This window comes from Trematomus bernacchii, unplaced genomic scaffold (genome assembly GCF_902827165.1).
Source record: "Trematomus bernacchii unplaced genomic scaffold, fTreBer1.1, whole genome shotgun sequence".
Classification (NCBI taxonomy): Eukaryota; Metazoa; Chordata; class Actinopteri; order Perciformes; family Nototheniidae; genus Trematomus; species Trematomus bernacchii.
The window spans coordinates 1-25,687 of NW_022987809.1; the positions used below are offsets into that span (position 1 = coordinate 1).

Below are 25,687 nucleotides of genomic sequence, written 5' to 3' on the forward strand. Positions count from 1 at the left end.
TTGATGGCAACACAAGTGACATTTGACCTCTTTAGAGAGATTTATAAAAAGAAAAATAATATGAAATCTCCGTTTTTTACATAAAAATGCAATGATGGATTATCAGTAATCCTTTCAAAGTGACACAGACACATTGGATTAACCTATGGATTAACCTTCAGCGGCGTTTTTATCATTTTAATGCCATTGAACACAACTTTTGATCAGAATAACAGCTAATTTGAGACGATTTCCCGTGAATGTTCCGTAATTCACGTGTTGTGACGTCTGTGTTTGCTTCCCCTGTCACGAGTCCTGATCGCTCAGTGATTATACTTATACCTAGAAACAGAGTATAAAACCAAGGTCTCCCCTCCACCACAGAGCTCACAGATGGAGTGAAACACTAACAGTTTAAAATCTCCTCCATGTTTCTCATCAGAGAGTGCAATCTAAAATCTAAACTCACTCTTGCTTTCACCAAGAGAAACACATGTTAGTGAGTTGCTGAGCTGCTGTACTGTTTACTTTGTTGTTCCTGCTTTTGGAGATCCACATGTTTGCCTGCCCCAGCAGCAACAATAAAAACAGTCTCTGTGAAAACCTCCTCACAGTCTGAAGACACCGCTTTGAAGACATTACAAAGAGCTTTCAGTCTGTGACAGTCCAGGTAGCAGAGAGGGATTGTCTCTTTGTCAGAGAGAGAGAGAGAGAGAGAGAGAGAGAGAGAGAGAGAGAGAGAGAGAGAGACTAACAAAGAGACAGAGGACATGATGTCATAAACAATGTCACTGATGGGCTTACCTGAGCAGGTGAGATTCAGGAAGTGGGAAGAGGAAGCTGATGCTGCACACTCCCTCAGAGCAGATCCAGACTCAACACAGTCAGATCTGATCCTCCACACAGATCTCTTTGAGGACTCCTCTCTCTGTACAGAAACAGCAGAGCCACAGTCGAGCTCTCTGCAGGCGACTTCTGCTGCCTTCAGGGTCCAGAGAGAGTAAGAGCCGTCCACTGGTCTCCATTCTCCCAGATGTTCCACCTCCAGGTCTCCTGCACAGCGACTCTCTCCTCCCTCCAGCTTAACACCACCAGGCTCTGAAGAGAAACAAGAGAGTGATCAGAGAGAGAATAAAGTGAGTTTGATGAGAACAGAATGAACCAATCACAGCTCCTCTCTACCTGAGCAGGTGAGGCTAACAGCTGTGCCAGGTGAGCAGGTGTTTCTCTCTGAGGCTGAGCTACAGTCCAGGAGAGCAGACTCATGGCCTCCACACTGGAACTCTTTGGTCCACATTGGAGCCTCCCCTTCTCCATAGAGCGCCCCCTGGAGGACTGAAGGAGCCCCACAGCCCAGCTGCCGGCAGACCACCTGAGCATCCTGCTGGTCAAAGTCAGCCTCACACACTGAGGACCAGGACGGGTTAGACTGGTTAGACTGGTCAGAGTTCAGCTCCAGTCTGCCTGAGCACAGACCAGTCCCCCCCAGCAGCCTGACAGAGTCTGCAGAGGACAGAAGGTCAAACAGAGGTCAAAGACACACCATCAAAGAGATGAAACAATATTTCAGAGATTCAAACTGGACTCAGTTCCAACATGAGTTAATGATGAACAACAGAACACATGTTTATAAGAACACAGACTGCAGGTACCCTCACATCTACATCTGATACCCTCTAGCAAGTGGTCTCCATTAGTGAACCCTTTCTCTGTGTCTTCAACAGATCCTCTGCTCCTTCTGCTCAGGGACTCAACATCATGTTTTAAAAAAAGGTTTTATTATTTCTCACCTATCTAATAGAATCTGATCCTAGAACAAAAATCCTATTAGAAAATGAATTCTAAAAGATGAAAGCCAAAGGAGCCGGACTCTGCTCTGAAGGAGCTTCTCTGGGTGAAGGACGCCTCGAGGAGCCCCGGCTGAGCTGATCAAAGCTGTGTCCAGGAGGTCTTGGTGCTGTTATGGTGGAACCCAAAGAACCTGCTGCTGGAAACCAGAGGCTCAGAGAGAGGTGGAGCTGAAGCAGGAGTCCTTTCAGACTGGTTGTCCCAGGCGACTCCTGAGGCAGCAGACATACATGTCTCCATCCACACTAATATGTTTCAATGCAAACACAAATAATTAGCGTTTTGTAAAAATGCAAAAAAAGTTTCACAAATATATTTCTGATCCACACACAAATAGTTATTGTTTTAAATAAATGCAATATAAATCCACAAATACATGACTTTAAAAGTGTTAAATGTTGTGCATCAATAACAGATTTGATGTTGTTACATTTCTATAAAAAATGCTTTTGTGAGTGGATTTCTGAGACACCCTGACGCCGCTAGATTCACAAATGAATGTATTCAAGGTGGGAGTTTCTGTAGCCAATCAGATGTCTGCATCATTTAAGCCAATCACATGAGTGCGTCCCTTTCGAGCTAAATGACTGCCCTGCCCACTTCCCGGTAAAACTAAGGCATCAGAACGAAGCGGAAAACAATGTTGATATCACTTCTACTCTAGCTTGGAAGAACACGATATGAGGTCCATCCTAAGTCTCTGAACTTGAGTCCATGCTTCCCTCACTTGCGTCCTTTCCTCCACACGAAGAGGGAGGGAGTAAGGAAATGTGTTTTCAGAGCAATGAGACGTCCTTTCCTCGGAGTGTGAAGTTAAAGGACTTCCGTTTGTGATTCCTGATCGCTGCTGGATCGGCTGTCAGTGGCTTTAACAGCTGCACACTTCTGACAGAGTTTGTGTTTGCAGACATGTTCGCTGTTCTATTCCTAATAAGAGGCTCCCAGTTATCACTGCCGGAGCAGCAGCAGTGTGTTACCTGTCTCACCTCACACCTGCACAGTGGGGGTTCTAGAACATTTTACATGGGGAGGCAAAGGGGGGGCAAGAGGTCAGGGTGGCATGGGAGGGCCGACAGTACGTGGTATTTCATTCTGTATATAAAACCTATTTATGGTTAAATCATGGCCTAACACAAGTGTTCTTAATGCACAAGAGAAACAAGGTGTTCAGACTAACAAACTAACATATAGTATAAAACAGCAGAAAGTACTCATGGTACCCTAGAACTCTGTGTACTGTGAGTACAGTCAAAGTACTTAGTTATAATGAAGTACACACATGACATCACCCATCTCTTCAGAGAGCTAGAGGTGACCTGTGCAGCAACACATTTCAATATGTGTCAATACTAAGAGCTGCTAGATTGAGCTGCTGTGATGGAAGATGTGAGGAGAAGAAGAACATACCATGTGGTCCAGCTGGAGTCTCCTCTGCCTCCTGATCCCTGCCTCTGGCCCTCTTTCTGACACTTCATCTGTATTCCTCACATACATGTCTTCTTCTTCACTAATGTCTTCATCTCCTCCTCTTCCTCCTGCTCTGACCCTCCTGCTCTCTTCATCTCCTCCTCTTCCTCCTGCTCTGACCCTCCTGCTCTCTTCATCTCCTCCTCTTCCTCCTGCTCTGACCCTCCTGCTCTCTTCATCTTCTCCTCTTCCTCCTGCTCTGACCCTCCTGCTCTCTTCATCTCCTCCTCTTCCTCCTGCTCTGACCCTCCTGCTCTCTTCATCTCCTCCTCTTCCTCCTGCTCTGACCCTCCTGCTCTCTTCATCTCCTCCTCTTCCTCCTGCTCTGACCCTCCTGGTCTCTTCATCTCCTCCTCTTCCTCCTGCTCTGACCCTCCTGCTCTCTTCATCTCCTCCTCTTCCTCCTGCTCTGACCCTCCTGCTCTCTTCATCTCCTCCTCTCTGGTACAGATGCTTGTGTAACTTCACACGTTAGGGCCATGTAGCTGATAAGTAGCATATCATAAATAGAACATCAGAAAGTATTGATCAAGCGCACACAGGCAGCTGTGTTCAGACCCAGTTTGACGGTAAAGGATGTATCCTGCTTTCATTGATCTGGCCTCATGGCTGTGAGCAGTGGCACAGCAAGACCCTCTGGGGGCCCCAGAAGAGACATGCCCCCAACCCATCCAGCATTCAGCTAACGCTCTCCTAACACCAGCTGCTCCTCAATGTACCGTGCACTGATGCATATTCACAGAGAAACATACATTTAGCTGTCAGTGGAAATTGTAAACACTGTGTCCTAAATAAAGGATGTTAAATATAAAGTCTCTCTCATATTAAATATTACGTATGTTCTGATTTTAAACCTTGTGTATGTATTGATTACACCTGATTACCCGTAATAAACAAACAAAGCTTCTGCCACATGAATATCAGACGGATTTTCATACAGATTGTGAAGGATACTGTTAAGGAATAATTCTTCTAGATATCTAACCTTTTACTCTGACATATGTTATCTCCTCTAAGGAAAGGCCTTGGTGCCATGTTGTTGTCACCAGTGTGAGACCGGTCAACTTGACTGGCACGTAGGGTAATTGTTGTGAGAACACTGAAGCATTTCTTTATCGGTGTTTGTGGGCTCTCGGATGTGAAATCCTTGAGGCCATGAGCGTTGGACGCAGATGATTCAGTGTTTAGTCTACTCCTTCAGAGATGTTGATTTCTCTCTGTGAACCTGTTAAAAGGTCTAGCATAGAGAGAGGTTCTTCAGAATTGACGTGGCAACTCTACCGTGTGGTCAGAACCTCTGACTCTTTGATTTGTGATGTGAATCCTCCGGCCGAATACTCTGAATAAACCCATCAGTGTTTGACATCAAAGCTCCAACTCTCACCGTGTCTCCTTCCTGAGTCGGTGACTCCATGCATTACTACACAGAAGTTTCCTCCACAGATACTAAATGAGATGTCACTCTGCTACCAGATGAATGTTCAGTGACGTTTATATCATGTCTGGATTTGTTCCAGACACTTTTTAATCTCGGTTAACCCCCCCATGAACTGTGGTTGCTTAAAACGACTGTCTTAGATGATGTCACTGATGATGTCACTGATGATGTCACAGATAAGCTTACCTGAGCAGGTGAGAGTCAGGATGTAGGGAGAGGAACGTGATGCTGCACACTCCCTCAGAGGAGATCCAGACTGAACACAGTGAGAGCTCATCCACCACGCAAGTCTCTCTGAGGACTCATATCTCAGTCCCACAGAAACAGCAGAGCCACAGTCGAGCTCTCTGCAGGCGACTCCTGCTGCCTTCAGGGTCCAGAGAGGGTAGACGCCCACTGGTCTCCATTCTCCCAGATGTTCCACCTCCAGGTCTCCTGCACAGCGACTCTCTCCTCCCTCCAGCCTAACACCACCAGGCTCTGAAGAGAAACAAGAGAGTGATCAGAGAGAGAATAAAGTGAGTTTGATGAGAACAGAATGAGAACAGAATGAACCAATCACAGCTCCTCTCTACCTGAGCAGGTGAGGCTAACAGCTGTGCCAGGTGGGCAGGTGTTTCTCTCTGAGGCTGAGCTACAGTCCAGGAGAGCAGACTCATGGCCTCCACACTGGAACTCTTTGGTCCCCATTGGAGCCTCCCCTTCTCCATAGAGCGCCCCCTGGAGGACTGAAGGAGCCCCACAGCCCAGCTGCCGGCAGACCACCTGAGCATCCTGCTGGTCAAAGTCAGCCTCACACACTGAGGACCAGGACGGGTTAGACTGGTTAGACTGGTCAGAGTTCACCTCCAGTCTGCCTGAGCACAGACCAGTCCCCCCCAGCAGCCTGACAGAGTCTGCAGAGGACAGAAGATCAAACAGAGGTCAAAGACACACCATCAAAGAGATGAAACTATATTTCAGAGATTCAAACTGGACTCAGTTCCAACATGAGTTGATGATGAACAACAGAACACATGTTTATAAGAACACAGACTGCAGGTACCCTCACATCTACATCTGATACCCTCTAGCAAGTGGTCTCCATTAGTGAACCCTTTCCCTGTGTCTTCAACAAAACCTCCTCCTCTGCAGATCCTCTGCTCCTGCTCAGCTCCACCTCTGCTCTCACACAGACACTTTCAAAAGGTTTCATTCTTTACTCTCACATGTGTGTTTCACATGTGTTATCTGATTGGTGTTTGTAAACACGTTGTTCTTCAAACATGGCGTCATCATTGAATTCAAGCTGTTGTTTGTATATTGATCTCGTGTTTTCCATTAAATGGTGAATTGTATCATTCTAGAGGTGGAGGCTCCAAATAACCCGGTGGGTTTCATGACTCTTCATATCAGCCGTGCTCCAGGCTGCAATGAGTGAAATGAAATGTAATACTGCTTGTTCATTTCTTTTGTTTCACATTACATTGATACATTTTAGAGACACAGAAAGCATAGAGAGGCAGAATCTGGAGTGAGACGGCCCCTGCTGTGAGGATGATGGTTCTGGCCTCTCCCCTCTCACTCTTTTGAAAACTCTGAACATGGATTCTTGTGACTCTGTAAATGAGTGCTATATTTTCCTCCTTCATCTGCGGGGTCTGTGGGACGTCCTACATTGTGTTTGCGCCGCGCTTCGACTATGTGAACTATGTAGGCCAATCACAACAGGCTATTTTACATTGGCCTGTTGTGATTGGATAGAACATCTCACACAACAGAAGCCTGAATACGTTAATAAATGTTGCTTCTAATTGTATGCATTTTTTAAAGGGAAACTTATTTTTGCTATTATTTAATTATTTAATTATTCATTTAGATAATCACAAATAAAAATCCGGTAAGCTATATTTTCTCTCAGTCATTGTTGATGAATGAGTGGGTGGGCCTATAGACCCAGTAGCCCACCCACAACGCCCGGCTGCTTCATACACTGTTCATCATTTGTTATTTGGGTTTGTGTATTTTTTAATTCTAAAAACAAGAAAATGAAAACAATAAATGAAAATGTCATCGATGATGTCACTGATGATGTCACTGATGATGTCACTGATAATGTCATTGATGGGTTTACCTGAGCAGCTGAGAGTCAGGATGTCTTTAGAGGAAGAATATTGTGCACACTCCCTCAGAGCAGATCCAGACTGAACACAGTCAGGATCGATCCACCACACAGGTCTCCATGAGGACTCCTCTCTCTCTCCCACAGAAACAGCAGAGCCACAGTCCAGCTCTCTGCAGGCGACTCCTGCTGCCTTCAGGTTCCAGACAGAGTCATCGCCCGCCGATGGTCTCCATTTTCCCTCATCTTCCATCTCCAGGTCTCCTGCACAGCGACTCTCTCTCTCTCACCAGCCTAACACCAGGCTCTGGAGAGAAACAAGAGAGTCATGTACCTTCATTGATATTAGCATATTTTAATAATTAATCATTTATACTATTAATACTTCCGAGTGATAATCAGATCATTAACTCCAGCTCTCTATAAACCGGTGGTGGGAAGTAATAAAGTACATATACTCAAGTACTGTAAGTACAGGTTTGAATTACTTTACTGGAGTATATGGTTTTATAATACTACTACATCACATGTATTCAACAAAATGAGTTCAAGTACTGTAAGTACAGGTTTGAATTACTGGTAACACTTTATATTACGGTACACATATTAACCATCAACTAGTTGTTAATTAACATGCTTATTAGCAGTATATTGGCTCTTTATTAGTCATTATAAAACACTTATTAATGCCTTATTCTACATGACCATATTCTACAAGTACTAAGCCATTAGTTGAGAGTTTTTCCTCAATAACCCTCTAATTAGTGGTTATTTATTGTAAGTAAGGAAGTTGTTGTACATGAGTTTTGGTCTTAATATGCTCTGCTCAATATGGGCCTTGTTAGAGCCACAATGAAGTCAACGTTATTATTTAGATTCATAATTTGATAAATGAATTAATGATGCAAAATGATTTATATTGCCATGGTGAATATCTTTTGATGAAATTATTGTTTATTTTATATCGTAAATATGATCTGTTTCCTTGTACCTTCCGGTGTTTATTTAAGTGAGGTAATTGAGGACAGCCGCGGTGCTCTGAGACCTGATGAGATGGGGAGCGGAACAGTTTTTCGACCGCAAATTGTAAACAGAAATTAGTGTTGCAAATTGGACTGCAAAGTATAGTTTATATAAGAAAGTATATCGCTGAAATATTGATTTAGATTTGTTATTTTGAGACTATTTAAGTCAATACTTTATTGTTAATAAATTACATTTTTTGACTGAAAACCTTCGGCTGCTTATTGCTTTGGATTGCGTGTCGTCAACCCCGCTCTATAGTGGCAAAAGGAAACCTTGGATGCCACAACAGGCCTAATAAGGCAGTATTACCACAAGAATAGTAATTTCCCCATAATAACACTTAACAAATATGATCTATTCTTATGTAACAAGACATTAAACTATAAGTGTTAATTGTGTCTAAATAACTCAAAATTAGGTATTTATATCTAAGAATATGTTTTGGGGTATTGACAGTTCAGCTACCAATAGCAAGGTGATATTGACCTGTATGTTTCATATTTGCACATTTATATTTTTGTAAAATTTGTACTGAAGGTTAGACAGGAAACCTGGTACAGGAAGTAGGAGAAAGTGAACTGAATAGCATGACAGTAGACATTAGGCTTGTTTGAGACGAGCGAGACCGACGCAGACCTGCACAATTGCGATCGCCGTCTTGCTAGTGCGTTGCATGATGGTTAGTCATTTTGTCCGACTTGCTCTGGAGGCTCGCCTACATGAGACGTTGAAATCTCGCGGGACAAAGACGCCCGCAGACTTGAGAGCGAGGCACGGCGAGGCGGCGCAGTTTCACTCCACGGGCTGCGGAAGCGAAATGCTTGATGGGAAACGACTCGCTGGTATCTCGAGCTGAGCGCTCATTGGTGGTTTTTACCCATGGATGTATAATAAGAACTGGATACAGCGTGGGAGGCGGGGCCTTATTCATTCCTATGAGAGTTGCTCATTGGCGCATGATGATAAAATGGCCCAACTTTTGAGAGAGCGAAACGTCACAGATTACCCGTCATGCCTGAGAAGTACCCGTATGTGCGCTCATAGCGCATGCGCAACTTTAACCACGCTCCCCAAAATGCTCGTTCACATCAAGCACGTCAATTTCAAGAGAAGAAGAAGAAGAAGAAGAAGCACGTAACAGCACCGCGCGTTCATGACAGCATGGTAATGGATTGTTATTATGATGGATTTGATATGAACGAGGCGCCCGTGGCAGTTAGCAGCTAGCGGCTAGCTAGTAATTATGCTAATGTACACATCAGTCGTTATGTAGGCTACTTTTATATTACGCTGATGTAACAGGATCTAGTTATATCCAAGCAACAGAGCTTAATTTAGCATGATACGTGTGTGGGTTGTAGCCTACATGAAACCACTTGGTAATATATACAAATATATGTATTTGGAGTTATGATCAATTGTGATTTAAATCTTTATCTAAAAAGTAAAGCTGATGATGGACTACTGTGGTGGAGTTAAAATAACAATAGCCTATTTCTCTTTGAAATGTGATGGAGTAAAAGGATAGTAACCATGATTATTCATGTTAAGTACCCAACAAGTAACTAAAACGTATAATACTTGAAGGAAAGGTGTAAAATGTTTCCATAAATACCAATATCACACACTACAAACACAGACTATAACACCCCTTGTTGTTAAATACCAACCATGTGTGTGTATATATATATATATATATATATTTATATATATATACATATATGCCGCTAAAACTGTGTAATATACCAGGCTGCTAAATCCTCCAAACTGTTACAGGATGTGTATTTTGTAAAATGTGTAACTTTTTTTATTATAATTTCTGGTTTTTAATCTTTAATACTTTTTGTATGCATACTTTAAGTAACATTAGGCTGTCTTTGGCTCTTTTCTGCTGTAACAATGTAAATGTATTCTGATTCTGATCTAATTGATATGTTTTTGTCACAGTTTGTTTCCCTATATTGCGACACTTGTTTTGTTTAAGATTATTTCTCCTTTTTTTACAGACATCCCCAACCATAGTGGAATGCTGTTGTAAAGGATTGCATTGATCCGTGCATCAATACCTTCACCCATTGAAAACAGCATTTCTCATCACATCTCCTCTTCATCCCATCTCCTTTCATCATATCCAGTGCCAGGATAGTTAATCCAAAAACCTCATCACACCTCCTCTTCATCCCATCTCCTTTCATCATATCCAGTGCCAGGAGAGCTAATCCAAAGACCTCATCACACCTCCTCTTCATCCCATCTCCTCATCAAATCCAGATCTTCAGCATCATCACCAGTGTCTAGACCCCGGGGGGTTCCCTATATGCTCACGGCTGCATTTCCCCCTTTAGATATATACGATTTCAGGATCGGGGTCTAATCGCCAAAGACTTAACATTTATCATATGGCATGTGTCAATAAATGTTCTTTAAACAAAATGAAGTCTCTCCTGATTTAACTGTCTGGACCCCATCCTCAACTTTTTTTCAAACCATAACATGCCTTCAGAGGGCTTTCCTGTTGATCATGTTTGGTGGATTTTTTAATAGAATCATTGTAATCAATATTATATTAACTTTTAATCTATATAAATTGTATTCAAATTGTTGTCACTATTTTTTTCACCTAGTTTTACTATGCCAGCCATCAGAGGTATACATTTTGTAACATCTCTTTTAGGTTTAATTTCTTATATTTGTGAATTTCTATATAAAATGCTGATTTCTACCTGAAATGCTAATGTCTTTTTAATTACATTTTCGTAGAGCTTTGACTTTTTCAGCTGAATAAATATTATAACTCTAGATGGTTTTGTTCAGCATTGCCAGCTTCACTGTTGAGCTTTATGTTGTGCCCAGCATTCTCCTGTGCTCTGAAATCAAAATGTGGATAAGCATAAAACAACACTAAAATAAACACTACAATACAACTTGTTATTTGACACACACAAGGTTGTTCATTTGTGTGTATACATATACAACACAGGCTATATACATATATATATATATATATATATATACAAGTATAAATAATACAACTGTTATTTGATTAGAGCTTTGACACATATATCTTTATTTATATATGTATAAGTATGACGACTTCCTCGGGCGATATCATGGTATAGCTAATTAATCTGGGTCAAAACGTGTTGTGCCCACATGCAAAGGTTGTAAACTCTGGTTTATCCCTGCGTGGTATTATAGTAATAGCAAACAGCAACGTTCAACTCCTTTAATGGTATATTGCAAGTGCAATAAGAAGCTACAGGGACGTTAATCTACGTCGGTAATATTAACTTTCTTTAATACAAGATTTACATCATACAGCCCATGTAATATAATATTTTACAAATGATGAATTACAGCAAACATGTGCAATATATCCATTATTACAGCTCCGTGGGCTCACTGGCAGTAAGGCGATATGGGTCCGTTCTTATTGTGCATCCATGGGTAAAGGTAAAACTCATGTAGTACTGAACACGTCACATCACATGAACGTGCCGGGCGGCGCGGTCCCGTGGGTTGGATGCGCGTTCATAATGCAGAGGGAAATAACTCTCAGAATAACGTTATTAGCACATTTTTACAACTTGAGGAACGAATGTTTTTAATAAGGGCTATACAAGTGTTCATACGGGGTAGTTTATTTAGTTTAAAAAAAATTATCCAACGATTTACAGACCACTCTTTCCCCATGTAAGTCAATGGGAAAAAGTGTTTCCGGGCCTGGCAACCAAACGGAAGTGTAGTACCGCCGTTTGGCCACCACGAATATTTTCATCTGAGTCCGGCGCACTTCCTGGGGGCTTGTTTTTACCCCGTGCTGGTGATGAAACTCTCCATTGGCTCTGCAAAAGTGTGTTGTTGTTTTGTGTCAGTTTTACGTCGCCACTTCAGGTACAAATACTCTTTTTTCATACTGTACAAAGAATCAAGAAAGATATTGGTTTAAATAAATGAAGTATTGACTTTAATACACTGATATACAATCCATTAAACAATACTAAATACTAGATCACCTACACATCAGTGAAGTTGAGGGGTTTTTCCATGCAAAAGGTTACATTTAGATGTTAACAAGCAATATGACTTTGTCAGCTTTCTAATTTAATGTATTGAAGGCAAAGGTATTTAACACATAGTGAGAACGGCTACAGTACTATTTATCTCTCAATATTGTCTGTAAAAAACGTGGTAAAAGTTATTCTTTCAGTGAGAGAACAGAGCAAGCTTCTACAGTTGCACTAAGTTTTGATAACAGTTAAATATTATTTTGATAATAAAATATATTTCAATGTTGATGAATTTCATACTATTCATTCATAATCTGATTGTCTTTGTAGCTCACTGTTGAAATAAAAAAAAATTACAATTACAAAATAATTATATCTACAGCCCCTAAACACACAAACACACATCTTTCATAAATAACACACTTGTTCTGCAATAATATGTTTTATGTTTCCTGTCATTTTTGTTAGGAAAGGACATGCCTGAAAGACACGACTCAACATTTTCTCCTTCTCTGAGGGTCAAGAAGAACATCCAAGAGGAAAATTAAAAGCTGATGTTATGAGATTTTAAGACCAGTACAGGACATTCACTAAGAAACTACTTTTATTGTGAAAACAAAGTCAGCTGATCGGATGCACCTATTTCCACATCTACACTCCATCAGCTGATTAATTCTATTTGCCTTACTTTATGAGCTTCACAACATGTACCTTGTACCGCAGAGTTTGCAACGTCACAAATAAATGGGGCCAATCTTCAGTCAGATGTGAATGTGTAATCTAACATTTTCAGTAAGAATAATGGACAAAAGGAGTGCAAATACAAATACAATTTATTGAAATGTGAACCAAAAGTTAATCAAAAATGTTTTAAATAACAAATGTTTTAAATAACATTTTGTAAACCTGTTAAATGTATAAGTAAACATATTTAGTCAACTAAAGTGACAGACAAGGCCTGTGCAGTTGGTATCAGCTATGCCCAGCATGGGCTCCTCCATCAGGCCTGGTCCTCCTCGCTGAGGAAAGACCCTCAGTCCTCTCCGGCCAAACCAACAGACAGGACGTCCATCAGACGGAGGTTTCTCCCTGAAGTCTCTGCAGCTCTCTGGACACCACGCTGTCTCAATCCGTCCACACTGAATATGAGAGGGGAAAAATTAAAATAATAAATGCTTTAGACAATAAGAAATATAAAAGTGAACCGTTGAGTTGCTCAGTTTTTTTAGATTGTCAATACTATTACTGTATAACTAATATCTCAGGTTAAGAGGCACCTTCAAGTAAAGATTGGTCTTTAAATAAATGTTGTCTTTTGAATTGTTTGTCTAAAGTCAAGGATCTAGAACTGGTACTTGTAGTTTTAATGGTACAGTCTGGTTATTATGCTGTTTGGAGGAGGCATCACCATACTTGCCAACCTTGAGACCTCAGAAATCGGGAGAGATTAAAAACCACCGCGCCAGGGGGTTGCTAGTGGATCGCCGGAGCTGTTAGAACTGTTAGCACCGGAGCCTCGCAGGGGGGAAACTGACTTTTAAAGATGAAAAGAACATCTACACATTCTTGTAGTTGTAAGTGCAATGCCTTGCTGCCTGTAACACCTTCCTTGATGAGGACCAGGAAAGGAGTGAGCAGAGGGTAAAGTTGTCCATTCTTGTTCTGTGACTATCTTCCTCACCATGCTGAACACCCTCTCAGACTTTCAGTTGCGCGCGCTACTAAAGAGATGCGCTACCATGGAAACCAAACAATGGTGTAGCTGTATTAAAGTCCTCAGTGGAAACAGTCGTGAGTAAATCTGATTTTGTCAGAAATCAGGGGAAATGAGGGAGAAATATGACCCCGGGAGGAAACCGGGAGAGGGCAGTGAAATCGGGAGTCTCCCGCGAAAATCGGGAGGGTTGGCAAGTATGGGCATCACAGGTACGAGTACTAACTAGCTACCATCACATGTACCTTAGCTTGACTTAAATGTATAAAACGTATAATTAAGTGATGGGAAAATATAAATAACTAATGTCATGCAAACAATGTTAGCATGACAAGCAAATATTAATATGTTTAAAACATATTAATATTTGCTTGATTCCAGTGTTGAATTTAGCACAATTGGGATTTTAAGATTCTGAAGTCTTCGTTCTAAATAGAAAATAGCATGGATAATTTACAAAGGCTTTAAAAACACAGCAGGAGCCCAAGACAATTATAAAACTTGTCATTATTTCAGTACAGTTCAATTGGTTTTATTTTCATAAACTGTTATCAACCGTTAGTGCCAAAGCAGTAGGCTATAATATATTAATTACTGCTGTATAGACTACAACCACTACTTGTTTAGCTAGCATAAACTCAACAAAGCTAGCGTTAGCTGGCTAACTGACGTTAAACTGCACGATATAAAATGGTGGTCTTCAAAGCGGATTTAATCCTCAATCACAATAATAATATTCAAAGTAATACTGGGGAAGTAATGGTCAAAACTTACCGTTGATTGACGCGCCATGTCAGCGGACTGGTAGCGACACGGACCGTTAGCCCCGCAGTCATCCGGTTCGACCTGACTGGCTGTGACTGTGTGACTGACCCGAGCCTCGTCGTTCTGATAGCTCCGCCCCTTCACTCCAACCCCCCTCCCTCCCCCACATCTACAGGTGAAAATTACTTTTGCGACACATTCATCGCAAGAAGTGTAGCAAAAGTCAAGGCCGCAGATTCGTCGATTTATACTGCCACAGAGCAGATTCGTGAAGTTGTAATGACTGATTTGAGAGGTTATAATAACCAAGTTGCAGTTGTAATGGAAAATATATTTTAAAAATATATATTTTTCTGCAAGTGAACATTTCATCACTAAGTTCATTATTTTTCTACAAGCTACAAAACTTTTTGTAGCTTGTAACTTCAAATTTGGTTCACAGATACGTGGATATTTTATACAAGTGTAAATGTATGCACAGAAGCTCAGATTTTTTTTTCTGCAAGTGCTCACATCACGTTTTACACACTCTCGCATTTTGCACCATATCTACCTTCATACCTGTATACATGCTTATTGTAAAGCTAGTATTAGCTATATTTACCTTGTTTACACTTAGCGGTCCTATGTGTTAATCTGTGTATGTTACACTTGCATGTACGAGATCGTGCCTTGTAACTTATTTTTTTATAGTTTCACTCCGTTTGAATGTCAGTGGACTGCAAATAAGTCAATAAAGGAGCATGGCCAACACACTCTCACTCCCTAAACGTCCAGGAGCGACGCTTGGTCAGGGTCCCGTGGCGTGCAGTTGGGACGCACCGAGGCTCCTTCAGCTTCATAAACGGACGCAAAGAGCTTTCAACTGATTGCAATGTATTCCAATCGGCGGCGGCATTTGACTCTCATGGAAGCACCGCATCGGTCCATGTCGGCGGCTGTTTAAAGGCAATGTGAGCGTCCATTCCCATTGGATAACGGAGGATTTTACACCCAGAAGTAACTATTCTCCTTACTGTCGATTGATTTTACAGTGATATCTGTACTACTCATCAACTCAAAAACACCAGATTATCCTTGTTAATTACACAACATTGATTGGTTTAAATTGTGTGCAATGCTTTTCTATTTTTCCCCTTCGATTCGGAGAAACAAATATTTTTTCGGAGTTTAGGATGGCAGAAGACACTACACTACCCAGAATCCTCAGCTATCGTTTTGGGACTACACCATGTGCTTTGCTCGACAAACCCCGTGATTAGTCCTCAAACTCTGTGATTGGTTGACCTCCAACTGCATTCCATATGAAAAAAAAACGTTTTGTGAAAGATAAAATCATACTTAATTCAGCAGTGCTTGCTTTACTCTTTGAAAGTCATCACATGAATGCATTGTAATGAATGGTTCGGCTGCATTAAATATTACACATCTGTCGTAGTTCTTTATTTATCTACAGAGATCGGGCTCAGAATAGACCGGAAACTATTCTTTTACCGTTCTGTTTTAATTTCACAATAAAGTTAGTAGTAATAGTTTGTTTTGATATTATTGATTATAGACCGCTGGGTCATGTTAAGACCATCTTTTCTGTGTTGCTGTGGGTTTTTTCCATCGCTTTTGTGTTACAACTATCAAAACAATAACAAAATATATCCGTTGTAAACTAAACCGGAAACAGCAGTATATTTTATTTTGTTAACACTGTAAACTTGACAGCTTTTTAACCCAAACCACCTACTGGTTAAAGCACGTTATTAGTCAAAGTCAAAGTCAGCTTTATTGTCAAGAATTCTACATCCAGAAATATCGAAATATCGTTTCCCGCAGTCCTACAGTGTGACATATATGCATCAAACAAAAAACAAAAAGGGCCTAGATAAACATGGTATACATTAAACAAAACAAAGGGCCTAGATAACCGGGGTATACAGTTTAAAGTGTTAATAATATATTTAAGTGTTTAAGTGTTCAAAGTACAGTTTCAGTGCAGTAGCAGCGGATATGGGCAGAAAAGTGACTGGTGCTGGATGAGGGGGGTTGGTTGTGTGTGTGTGTGTGCACACAATTTAAACCAATCAATGTTGTGTAATTACAGATGTAGCAGCTAATTTAGGACAGTTTGAAACGCGAGGGTCGTGGTCGGCCCGTGAACGGCCCATGATTTGCCCGTGATCAAGAGACTGCCTCCAGTCTGCATTGAGACCGCCCTCGTGATAAATAAATGTAATTATTGTGAAGCCAGCTGCAATGGATCATTGATCCACCAGGGGGTGCAGTGGGGTTCCACACTGGAGCTCATGTGAAATCAACTTCGATACAGATACCAGTATGTCTGGTACTACTGTATAACGGATCTTTGTTAAGATCCATATGTCACGGATAGGATCATAGTCTGTGCTAAATAAGAGACATGTAATCATTTACAAAACATCACCATGTTGTTATTTAACAAAATAATGTTGTTTAGTCCAAAAAAAACAAACGAGAGGAAATGCAGCCGGCTCTCGATTTTTAATCCTAATTTAATCATCATCTTCACCACGATCATTTATGTTTATGTTCGCCGAATTGACATGAAATCACTGACAAATATGAATATTCTGTATTCAACTTCATTAAAACGTTATTAACGTCCCTAAACTCAGTAATTCACTAAAAATATTTATATTTTAATGGAGCCTTGTCAGGCGTCTCTTTAGTAGCGCGCACTCCTTTCCTGTAAATTACAGGTCCAGCCAGGCAAAACAGTGCACTTCTCTTTCCCGCACTACTGTGACAGACCATGGGGCTGAGTCAGCCACTAACATATTCATATTGCTCTTCTCAAAAAGAGAAATATGAACGTTAGTTTTTAACTGAAATGATCAAATAAAGTCAAAATGTCACAGTGTTTACAAACATTGACCATACCGTTCACCAGCCCCCACCCCCCTGCCTACTGTAGGCCTATGTTGAGTATACTCTTTGTTTAAAACTAATTGGCCATCGGAATGTGTGTGTCCCAACCATAGACTGTATATATAAATGGACGTAGGGTCCGTGACGTCACCCATAGGATTCTGCAGAGTTGCCGAGAAGCCCTTAGTAGGCGGAGTCGGCCACTAACGGCTCGACAGTGGCGTCAGAGTTCCACTCCCGTCTGCTCCAGCCTGCTCCAAATAAGGGCAAAGAGGCGGAGCGGAGGCGGAGCCGAGGCGGGACCTGCTGCCTCCGGGCTGGAAGTTCCAGAGCTAGCTCAAGCTACCAAGCTAAGCTAACATGCTCACTATCTGCACACTGCCGTCGCATTTTACGTTTCTAAGGTAAGCGGACATGAGACTATTCAGCAAAACTAGTTTTTAGCATAATACTTCAGAATCTTAAAATCCCTTAACGTTTCTATGCAATTGTGCTAAATTAAACACTGGAATCAAGCAAATATTAATATGTTTGCATGACATTAGTTATTTATATTTTGCCATCACTTAATTATACGTTTAATACATTTAAGTTAAGCTAAGGTACATGTGATGATAGCTAGTTAGTGCTCTTAACCTGTGAGGCCTCCTCCAAACAGCATTATAACCAGACTGTATCATTAAAACTACAAGTACCAGTTCTAGGTACTTGACTTTAGACAAACAATTCAAAAGACAAAATGTATTTAAAGACCAATCTTTATTTGAAGGTGCCTCTTAACCTGAGATATTAGTTATACAGTAATAGTATTGACAATCTAAAAAAACTGAGCAACTCAACAGTCAACTTTATATTTCTTATAGTCTAAAGCATTTATTATTTTCATTTTTCCCCTCTCATATTCAGTGTGGATGGATTGAGACAGCGTGGTGTCCAGAGAGCTGCAGAGACTTCAGAGAGAAACCTCCGTGTGATGGACGTCCTGTCTGTTGGTTTGGCCGGAGAGGACTGAGGGTCTTTCCTCTGTGAGGAGGACCAGGCCTGATGGAGGAGCCCATGCATAGCTGATACCACCTGATCAGGCCTAGTCTGTCACTTTATTTGACTAAATGTGTTTACTTATACATTTAATAGGTTTACACCTTCTGTCCATATGTGCTTTTTATTTAAAACATGTTTGATTAACTTTTGGTTCACATTTCAATAAATTGAATTTGTATTTGCACTCCTTTTGTCCATTATTCTTACTGAAAATGTTAGATTACACATTCACATCTGACTGAAGATTGGCCCCATTTATTTGCGTTGCAAACTCTGCGGTACATGTTGTGAAGCTCATGAAGTGAGGCAAATAGAAATAATCAGCTGATGGAGTGTAGATGTAGAAATAGGTGCATTCGATCAGCTGACTGTGTTTTCACAATAAAAATTGTTTCTTAGTGAATGTCCTGTACTGCTCTTAACATCTCATAACATCAGCTTTTAATTTTCTTATTGGATGTTTTTCTTGACCCTCGGAGAAAGAGGAGATGCTGAGTCGTGTCTTTCAGGCATGTCCTTTCCTAACAAAAATTACAGGAAACATAAAACATATTATTGCAGAACAAGTGTGTTATTTATGAAAGAGGTGTGCTTGTGTTTAGGGGCTGTAGATATAATTATTTTGTAATTGTAATGTTTTTTTTTATTTCAACAGTGAGCTACAAAGACAATCAGATTACGAATGAACATTGAAATATATTTTATTATCAAAATAATATTTAACTGTTATTAAAACAAGCTTGCTCTGTTGTCTCACTGAAAGAATAACTTTTACCACGTTTTTACAGACAATATTGAGAGATAAATAGCAGTAGTCACTATGCGTTAAATATCTTTGCCTTCAATACATTAAATTAGAAAGCTGACAGTCATATTGCTTGTTAACATCTAAATGTAACCCTTTGCATGGAAAAAAACCCTCAACTTCACTGATGTGTAGGTGATCTAGTATTTAGTATTGTTTAATGGAATGTATAGCAGTGTATTAAAGTCAATTCTTCATTTATTTAAACCAATATCTTTCTTGATTCTTTGTACAGTATGAAAAAAGAGTATTTGCACCTGTGCTGAAGTTCACTGCTGTGAGGAGTCCAGTTCTGTCTCTCACTCTCTGGTCCAGCCTGTCTGCATATCCTGGGCACTTTAAACAAACAGATATATATGTAAAGTACCATGTGTACAAACAATATAACTGATTATCTTCTGTTGAACATGTTGGATTGTGTATTGCCCGAGTCAGGGTCCTTTTTATTTTACTGTAACTTTGGAAGTTGTGTTACCAATGCTTACTATTTATTTGATACCAATTTGGTAATGCAATTAATAAAAACAACAAGGTTTGGGTTCGTTCTTCAGATGACTGTGATGTTAACGTGTACTGTAAGCTCAATAATGAACTCCAGCTCAACCAACCATATTGTAATATCTAAGTAATCATCTTGAAATATGACATGAATAATTGTAATATACACACATCTTATTGTGAGGTTGATTTCACATACACTACTTCGACGTTAGCTTGTCTACATACTTGAGCATAGCCAATTTAAATTAACCTTAGCGATGCATACAGTTCCTACCTACATAATAAAATATCTCTCTAAATTACAAGGATGACCTTATTTTATCAACCTCAAACAGAAGCCGTTTGTTCTACAGTATTAACCCACTTAACGCTTAACACTTGTCTATTTCGTTTTAACCTTTATATATACAGTCTATGGTTTTAAGTTAACTTGGAGGCTACGATTAGCATCGTTAGCACCGATGTAGCTACCACTCGCTTACACGCTAACCCAAGCCTTAACATTCATTACGTAGCTGATTGAAATCATAAACACATAAATAAAGTACTCGAATTTCACTTACCGCAAAACCGCATTCATGCACCGTCTGTTTTAACCGCAGAGTGAGTCACAATAGTCCGATAAATAAGCATGAAGAACAAACAAACACGGCCGGGGTCAAGTTGTGTTCCCTGGATGAACTGAGCAGGCAGAGTCCCTGTAGCTTCACGGAGACGGAGCAGCTAGCAGAGAGACAAGAAGCTAACAGCAGCAGTCACTTGACAGAGCTGTCACTCAATGCGACCACGCCCTAATTTATGCAAAAACTTTAAGACCTAATATAAATAAAAGGGTCATGTTAGAAAACAATTCACTCACAGATTCATAATCATGAAGGTGGAATCTAACTATATACATAATAATATTTATTGCATCCAGGGCTAGAAATGTTTTTTTTCTGCTGTGAAATTGGGCATTTTAACATGGGGGTCTATGGAAATTGCTCCTTTCTGCAGTCATCGCCTATCGGCCAATATATGAACTGCAGTTTGTGGCACTTCCGTATTGGCGTCCCGGTTCTTCCCCAGAGTTTGCCACTTGGTCCCAACCCCCCCCTGTGATATCTCTTCTCCAGCAGTCTGTAGGTTTGTGTTCGCATATTTATGCTGTCGCAGTTCCTAAATGACACGTTTACACCTTAAAACGATGTTTAAAACGAAAAGTAAACATTCAGGGTTTTTATTAATGGTAATTTTCAGACTGTGAGTTGTTTAGTGGTAGCTCATATAGTCTTGATTCTTGTGGTTAAACTATTCGCTCCATATTTGATGGTAGTGGTGTCGAAATTCATTCGTCACTTCCTTTTCAGTTTGTTTTTTTTGTAATCTTTTTTTTTTGTTATTATTGTTACGTCCTGTCTGTATACACGTGCTTTAAAATGTATTGTTTAATTCTACATATTTGTCATATAATAATCAAAATATATGTTTACATAGTCTTTGTCAGCATATTTTTGCCACATTATGCACCCCTTGCTATCTTACATAATAAAAGTGTCACATTCATGAAACTTGCTCCATTCATTGGTACTAGTCCTACAACTATACCCTAAAAAATGCTTGAGGGTGGGATTAATACAAACATCTTTCTGGGTGGGGTGCATTTTATGACAGGCCTGGTTATCACAATATGCCCCCCCTATCTTACAAAATAAAAGTGTCACAGATTGATGCATTTAACTTCAATATAAATCAACATCTTCTGTTGTAACAACAATAACATTATAAATAGTAACATAGCTGAACATGGTATTGCACATTTAGCTTTCACTGTTACTGACCTGAGATGTTTTCATTACATGAATTAAGGTGACTGAGGCTTTTTAACATAGACTTTTCAGTGTCCCACATTTTGCACAGAACTGTCCCACATTAGGAAATGCAGATTGTCTGAGACAACTTGGCACTAAGAGTACTTTTCTGAGTGTAATATCTGCATTTTCTCTTTTGAAAAACTAAGTCCTAGTTTGGCCACTCATTTTTAATCACACACGTCTCCCCATCCCATTCAAATTCAAATTCTTGACTGGAAGAGCAGTGTTGCCTACATGTAAATGAATGGCATTGCCTATATGCATTTGAAAAGAAATAGTACCCCCCTCTGAGTGACTATCTGTTGACTTCACAACTTGTCACAAACCAGGGGACTTTACTTCCTGATTTTTGGAATACAAAATCATTTATCTGTGTACGTGTTTTACTGAACGAGCATACTGTACTGTGATCTGCATGCACTTATCAAACATTTAATTAAAGTAGTGAAAACAAATAGTGAGGGGGTCCAAAATCAGCCAACGTGCTTTGTTTTTAATGTTCATCACTATAATAATAAGTACATTATTCAAAAGTTTACATTAACTTTGGATAATAACACGGGAGAAACGGATCCTCTCTTTTCCTCTCTCCCTCTCTCTCTCTCCTGACAGCCCGTCAGTTTCTCATGCAGCTCGCCAAACAGTGGGCGGAAATAATAATAATATTAATTATTTCACACAAAAAGGTTATGACAATATATGACTATTGACGTACAAATAACACTGTCTGTCAATTGTGTAAAATAAGAGGATTAGATTACAACTTGTATTTAGAAATACTCTGTTGTAATTATTGATGCATAAATGTGTTCATCCATTCAATGTGGCATCTGCTATAATGGGGTTAATGTATTATATTACTTAATAATACAATACACTATATAATATATGATATGATAATTACATTTTAATTTGATTCATTTCTTATTTCATAGTTTCTCATCATTATTATGAAAGCACCCATTGTTTTAAATAATGGTCGGAATGTGACCTGTGAGCCTTCTGAATTACCGTGAGATAGCACATTCTAAACTAAAATGTTCAATCAATAAAGTAACATCTTATCTTATCTTATCTTAATAATATCTTCATATTAATAATAATAATAAATCCTACAGTATGTGTCCGAAAGGGAGCAGGAGGAAGCAAACACAAAAATATACAAAACATATACTGCATATTAAAGCAAACGATTGTAAAGGTAAAAGTATGAGCATCAAATCAAATCAAATCAAGTTTTATTTATATAGCACATTTTTATACGATTTTTGGTCGAGCCAAAGTGCTGTACATATAATAAAAATACCCTACAGTAAAGACACTTTACAGCAAATACAACAGCACAGTTTGTTCAGAATATCAGTATGAGAAAACGACACCCTCTGTCCTTAGACCCTCACATCGTACAAGGAAAAACTTCCAGAGAAAAACCCACATTTCAAAGGGAAAAATGGGAGAAACCTCGGGGAGAGCAACAGAGGAGGGCTCCCTCTCCCAAGATGGACAGAAGTGCAATAGATGCCGTGTGTAAATCGAAGAGATAATACATTTTACAGCGTAGGTAGACCGCATGACAAATAAAGAAGTGTAATGTAAACATTTACATTATTATTATGATTATTTAATATATAAAGACTATATATTATTGAATTACAAGATTAGATATACTTTATTTTATCTAAAATATTGATGTGTTCAAATGCTCTTCTAAACAAAACCATGAAAAGTTGTCTTTCTGTATTTGTGAATGAAGCGCCATCTCCTGGTTAAATCCTGAAATTGAAAATCTGGCAACGCCCTCTTGGAAAATAGTGGGAGGGCTTAACATTCCCAGATGCTGGTCTTAGGCAGGTAGCAGGCAGGTAGCAGGCAGGTAGCAGGCAGGTAGCAGGCAGGTAGCAGGCAGGTAGCAGGCAGGAAGCCTGGAGTCTGAAATAAGCTGCTACATCTGTAACAAGGATAATCTGGTGTTTTTGAGTTGATGAGTAGTGCAGATATCACTGTAAAATCAATCGACAGTAAGGAGAATAGTTACTTCCGGGTGTAAAATCCTCCGTTATCCAATGGGAATGGACGCTCACATTGCCTTTAAATGCCGCCGACATGGACCGATGCGGTGCTTCCCTGAGCGTCAAATACCGCCGCCGATGGGAATACATTGCAATCAGTTGAAAGCTCTTTGCATCCGTTTATGAAGCTGAAGGAGACTCGGCGCGTCCCAACTGCACGCCACGGACGCTTAGGGAGTGAGAGTGTGTTGGCATGGCGGCTCATTCCCTGGCTCTCAAAAGAGTTTGGCTGGCTGTTTAATCTATGTTCACACTGAGACAGTACAACACAGAGAGAGAACAGCACACCTAGTGTGTAAGTACATACAAGCAGGTCACACAGTATGATCACAAATACATAACATCTGTTCAAAATCTGTTTTTATTAGAAAGTACAGGCTGCATATGTTCTCAGCCTTGGAGAAACTTGACAGGTTCATTAATAAAACAGATATTTCAACGTGTGCCTACTTTGTTCATGTACTGTTGAGGTTCATCTCAGTAGTTGTGTGCTATAATGTATTTACAAGTGAGAAGAGGAGGCAACTTTAGAATAGGGAACCTGTTCAGGTCAATTAGAGTCAAACTACTAGTTTATTGGTTATGAACAAGACTTCACTTTAAAATAGGGAACATGTTCTTAGATAGAAATACCTCATTTTGAGTTGTTTACACTTAATTAACACTTATAGTTTCATGTCTTGTTACATAAGAATAGATCATATTTGTTAAGTGTTATTATGGGAGAATTACTATTCTTGTGGTACTGCTGCCTTATTAGGCCCATATTGAGCAGCGCATATTAAGACCAAAACTCATGAACAACAACTTCCTTACTTGCAATAAATAAACACTAATTAGAGGGTTATTGAGGAAAAGCTCTCAACTAATGGCTTATTACTTGTAGAATATGGTCATGTAGAATAAGGCATTAATAAGTGTTTTATAATGACTACTAAAGAGTCAATATACTGCTAATATGCATGTTAATTAACAACTAGTTGATGGTTAATTTGTGTACCTTAATATAAAGTGTTACCGCATTACTTTACTGGAGTATATCATTTTATAATACTACTACATCACATGTATCCGACAAAAGGAGTTTGAGGTTACTTGGCAGGTTCATATTATTAATAAAACAACAATTTAATGATGAAGTTCTGTTATGGATAAAGATACCTGGAAGTATAACAAGTCATTAAAGTTATCTCCACCTTTACCAGCTGCTAAATTAAAAATGATGTTCACAATAATGGATCATTGTTTAGAATCCAGACTATAATATATTATTAACAAAATAGTCATACTGTATGAGTCATATTAATTATGGTACTTTAAGCATTATTTGATCCTAATACTTTTACCTAAGTAGATTCCAATACCAGACTTGTTCTTGTTACAGTATTTCTACACTGTGATATCACTTATTTTAATCAAGTATAACATCCCCCCCACATCTATAAACTAATAGGACCTGAAACATGAAACATATGATTAAGTAGAGCTAAAAAACAGTTCAATCAGAAAGCTAAACGTAGAGATTAGTAGCATGTTTATGTGTGGCTCTGTCATTTGAACCCTTTGGTGAACATGTGCAATATGGGTCCGTGTACGACGTGTGTGTTTCTCTTTTAACACAAGAAACAAATCCCCAAAAATCCCATAAAGACTTTCAACAAAAACTGAAAAAAGGAACACAAAAGCCTTTTTTCTGATTTTGTTGTTTGAGTCCAGAAACCATATCAGCAAAATCAAATTCAAGAATGGTCCGATTTTAGATGTTTAATATTGGTTTATTGGTTTTCTGTATGGAGGTAGAATTAAATATACAAAAATAAAAGCCAAGAGCATTGAATATCTAGGCGGTAACATTGCAATCTCCCAACCTGACAACAAAAACCAGATATGTGTTCAAAGAAATGAATAAATAACATAATGCGACCTCTGTGCAAAGCTTTAGTGACCTACAGCTCAATGAGACTACATGAACCTATGCCCCTACATGAGCTAAGTCTTGTGTATCTCCTAATACGTTAAGGTGGTCGGGCGGTGGAACTCTCACTCTCTCTCCTTCTTTCCATTCCCCAGGTATAATAAGACGCAAAGACCCCAGGCTAGCTGGCCGCTCCCTTGCTAACTTATCAACCTCCCTGTTTCCTCTATCGGGTTTCCTAACCCTCACTTTCTCTC

General features: G+C 39.6%; 1 protein-coding gene across 1 annotated transcript; it reads right to left on the reverse strand.

Moving 5' to 3' along the window:
- Positions 1-783: 783 nt before the first annotated feature.
- On the reverse strand, positions 784-7,086 carry LOC117498747 (scavenger receptor cysteine-rich type 1 protein M130-like; the record flags this gene model as incomplete). Its single annotated transcript, XM_034150893.1, has 3 exons — positions 6,846-7,086; positions 5,308-5,628; positions 784-1,077 (listed from the first exon to the last, which is right to left on the reverse strand). Coding segments are annotated over exons 1-3 (856 nt in total), but the record flags the coding sequence as incomplete, so codon positions are not given.
- Between the last annotated feature and the right edge of the window lie 18,601 nt (positions 7,087-25,687).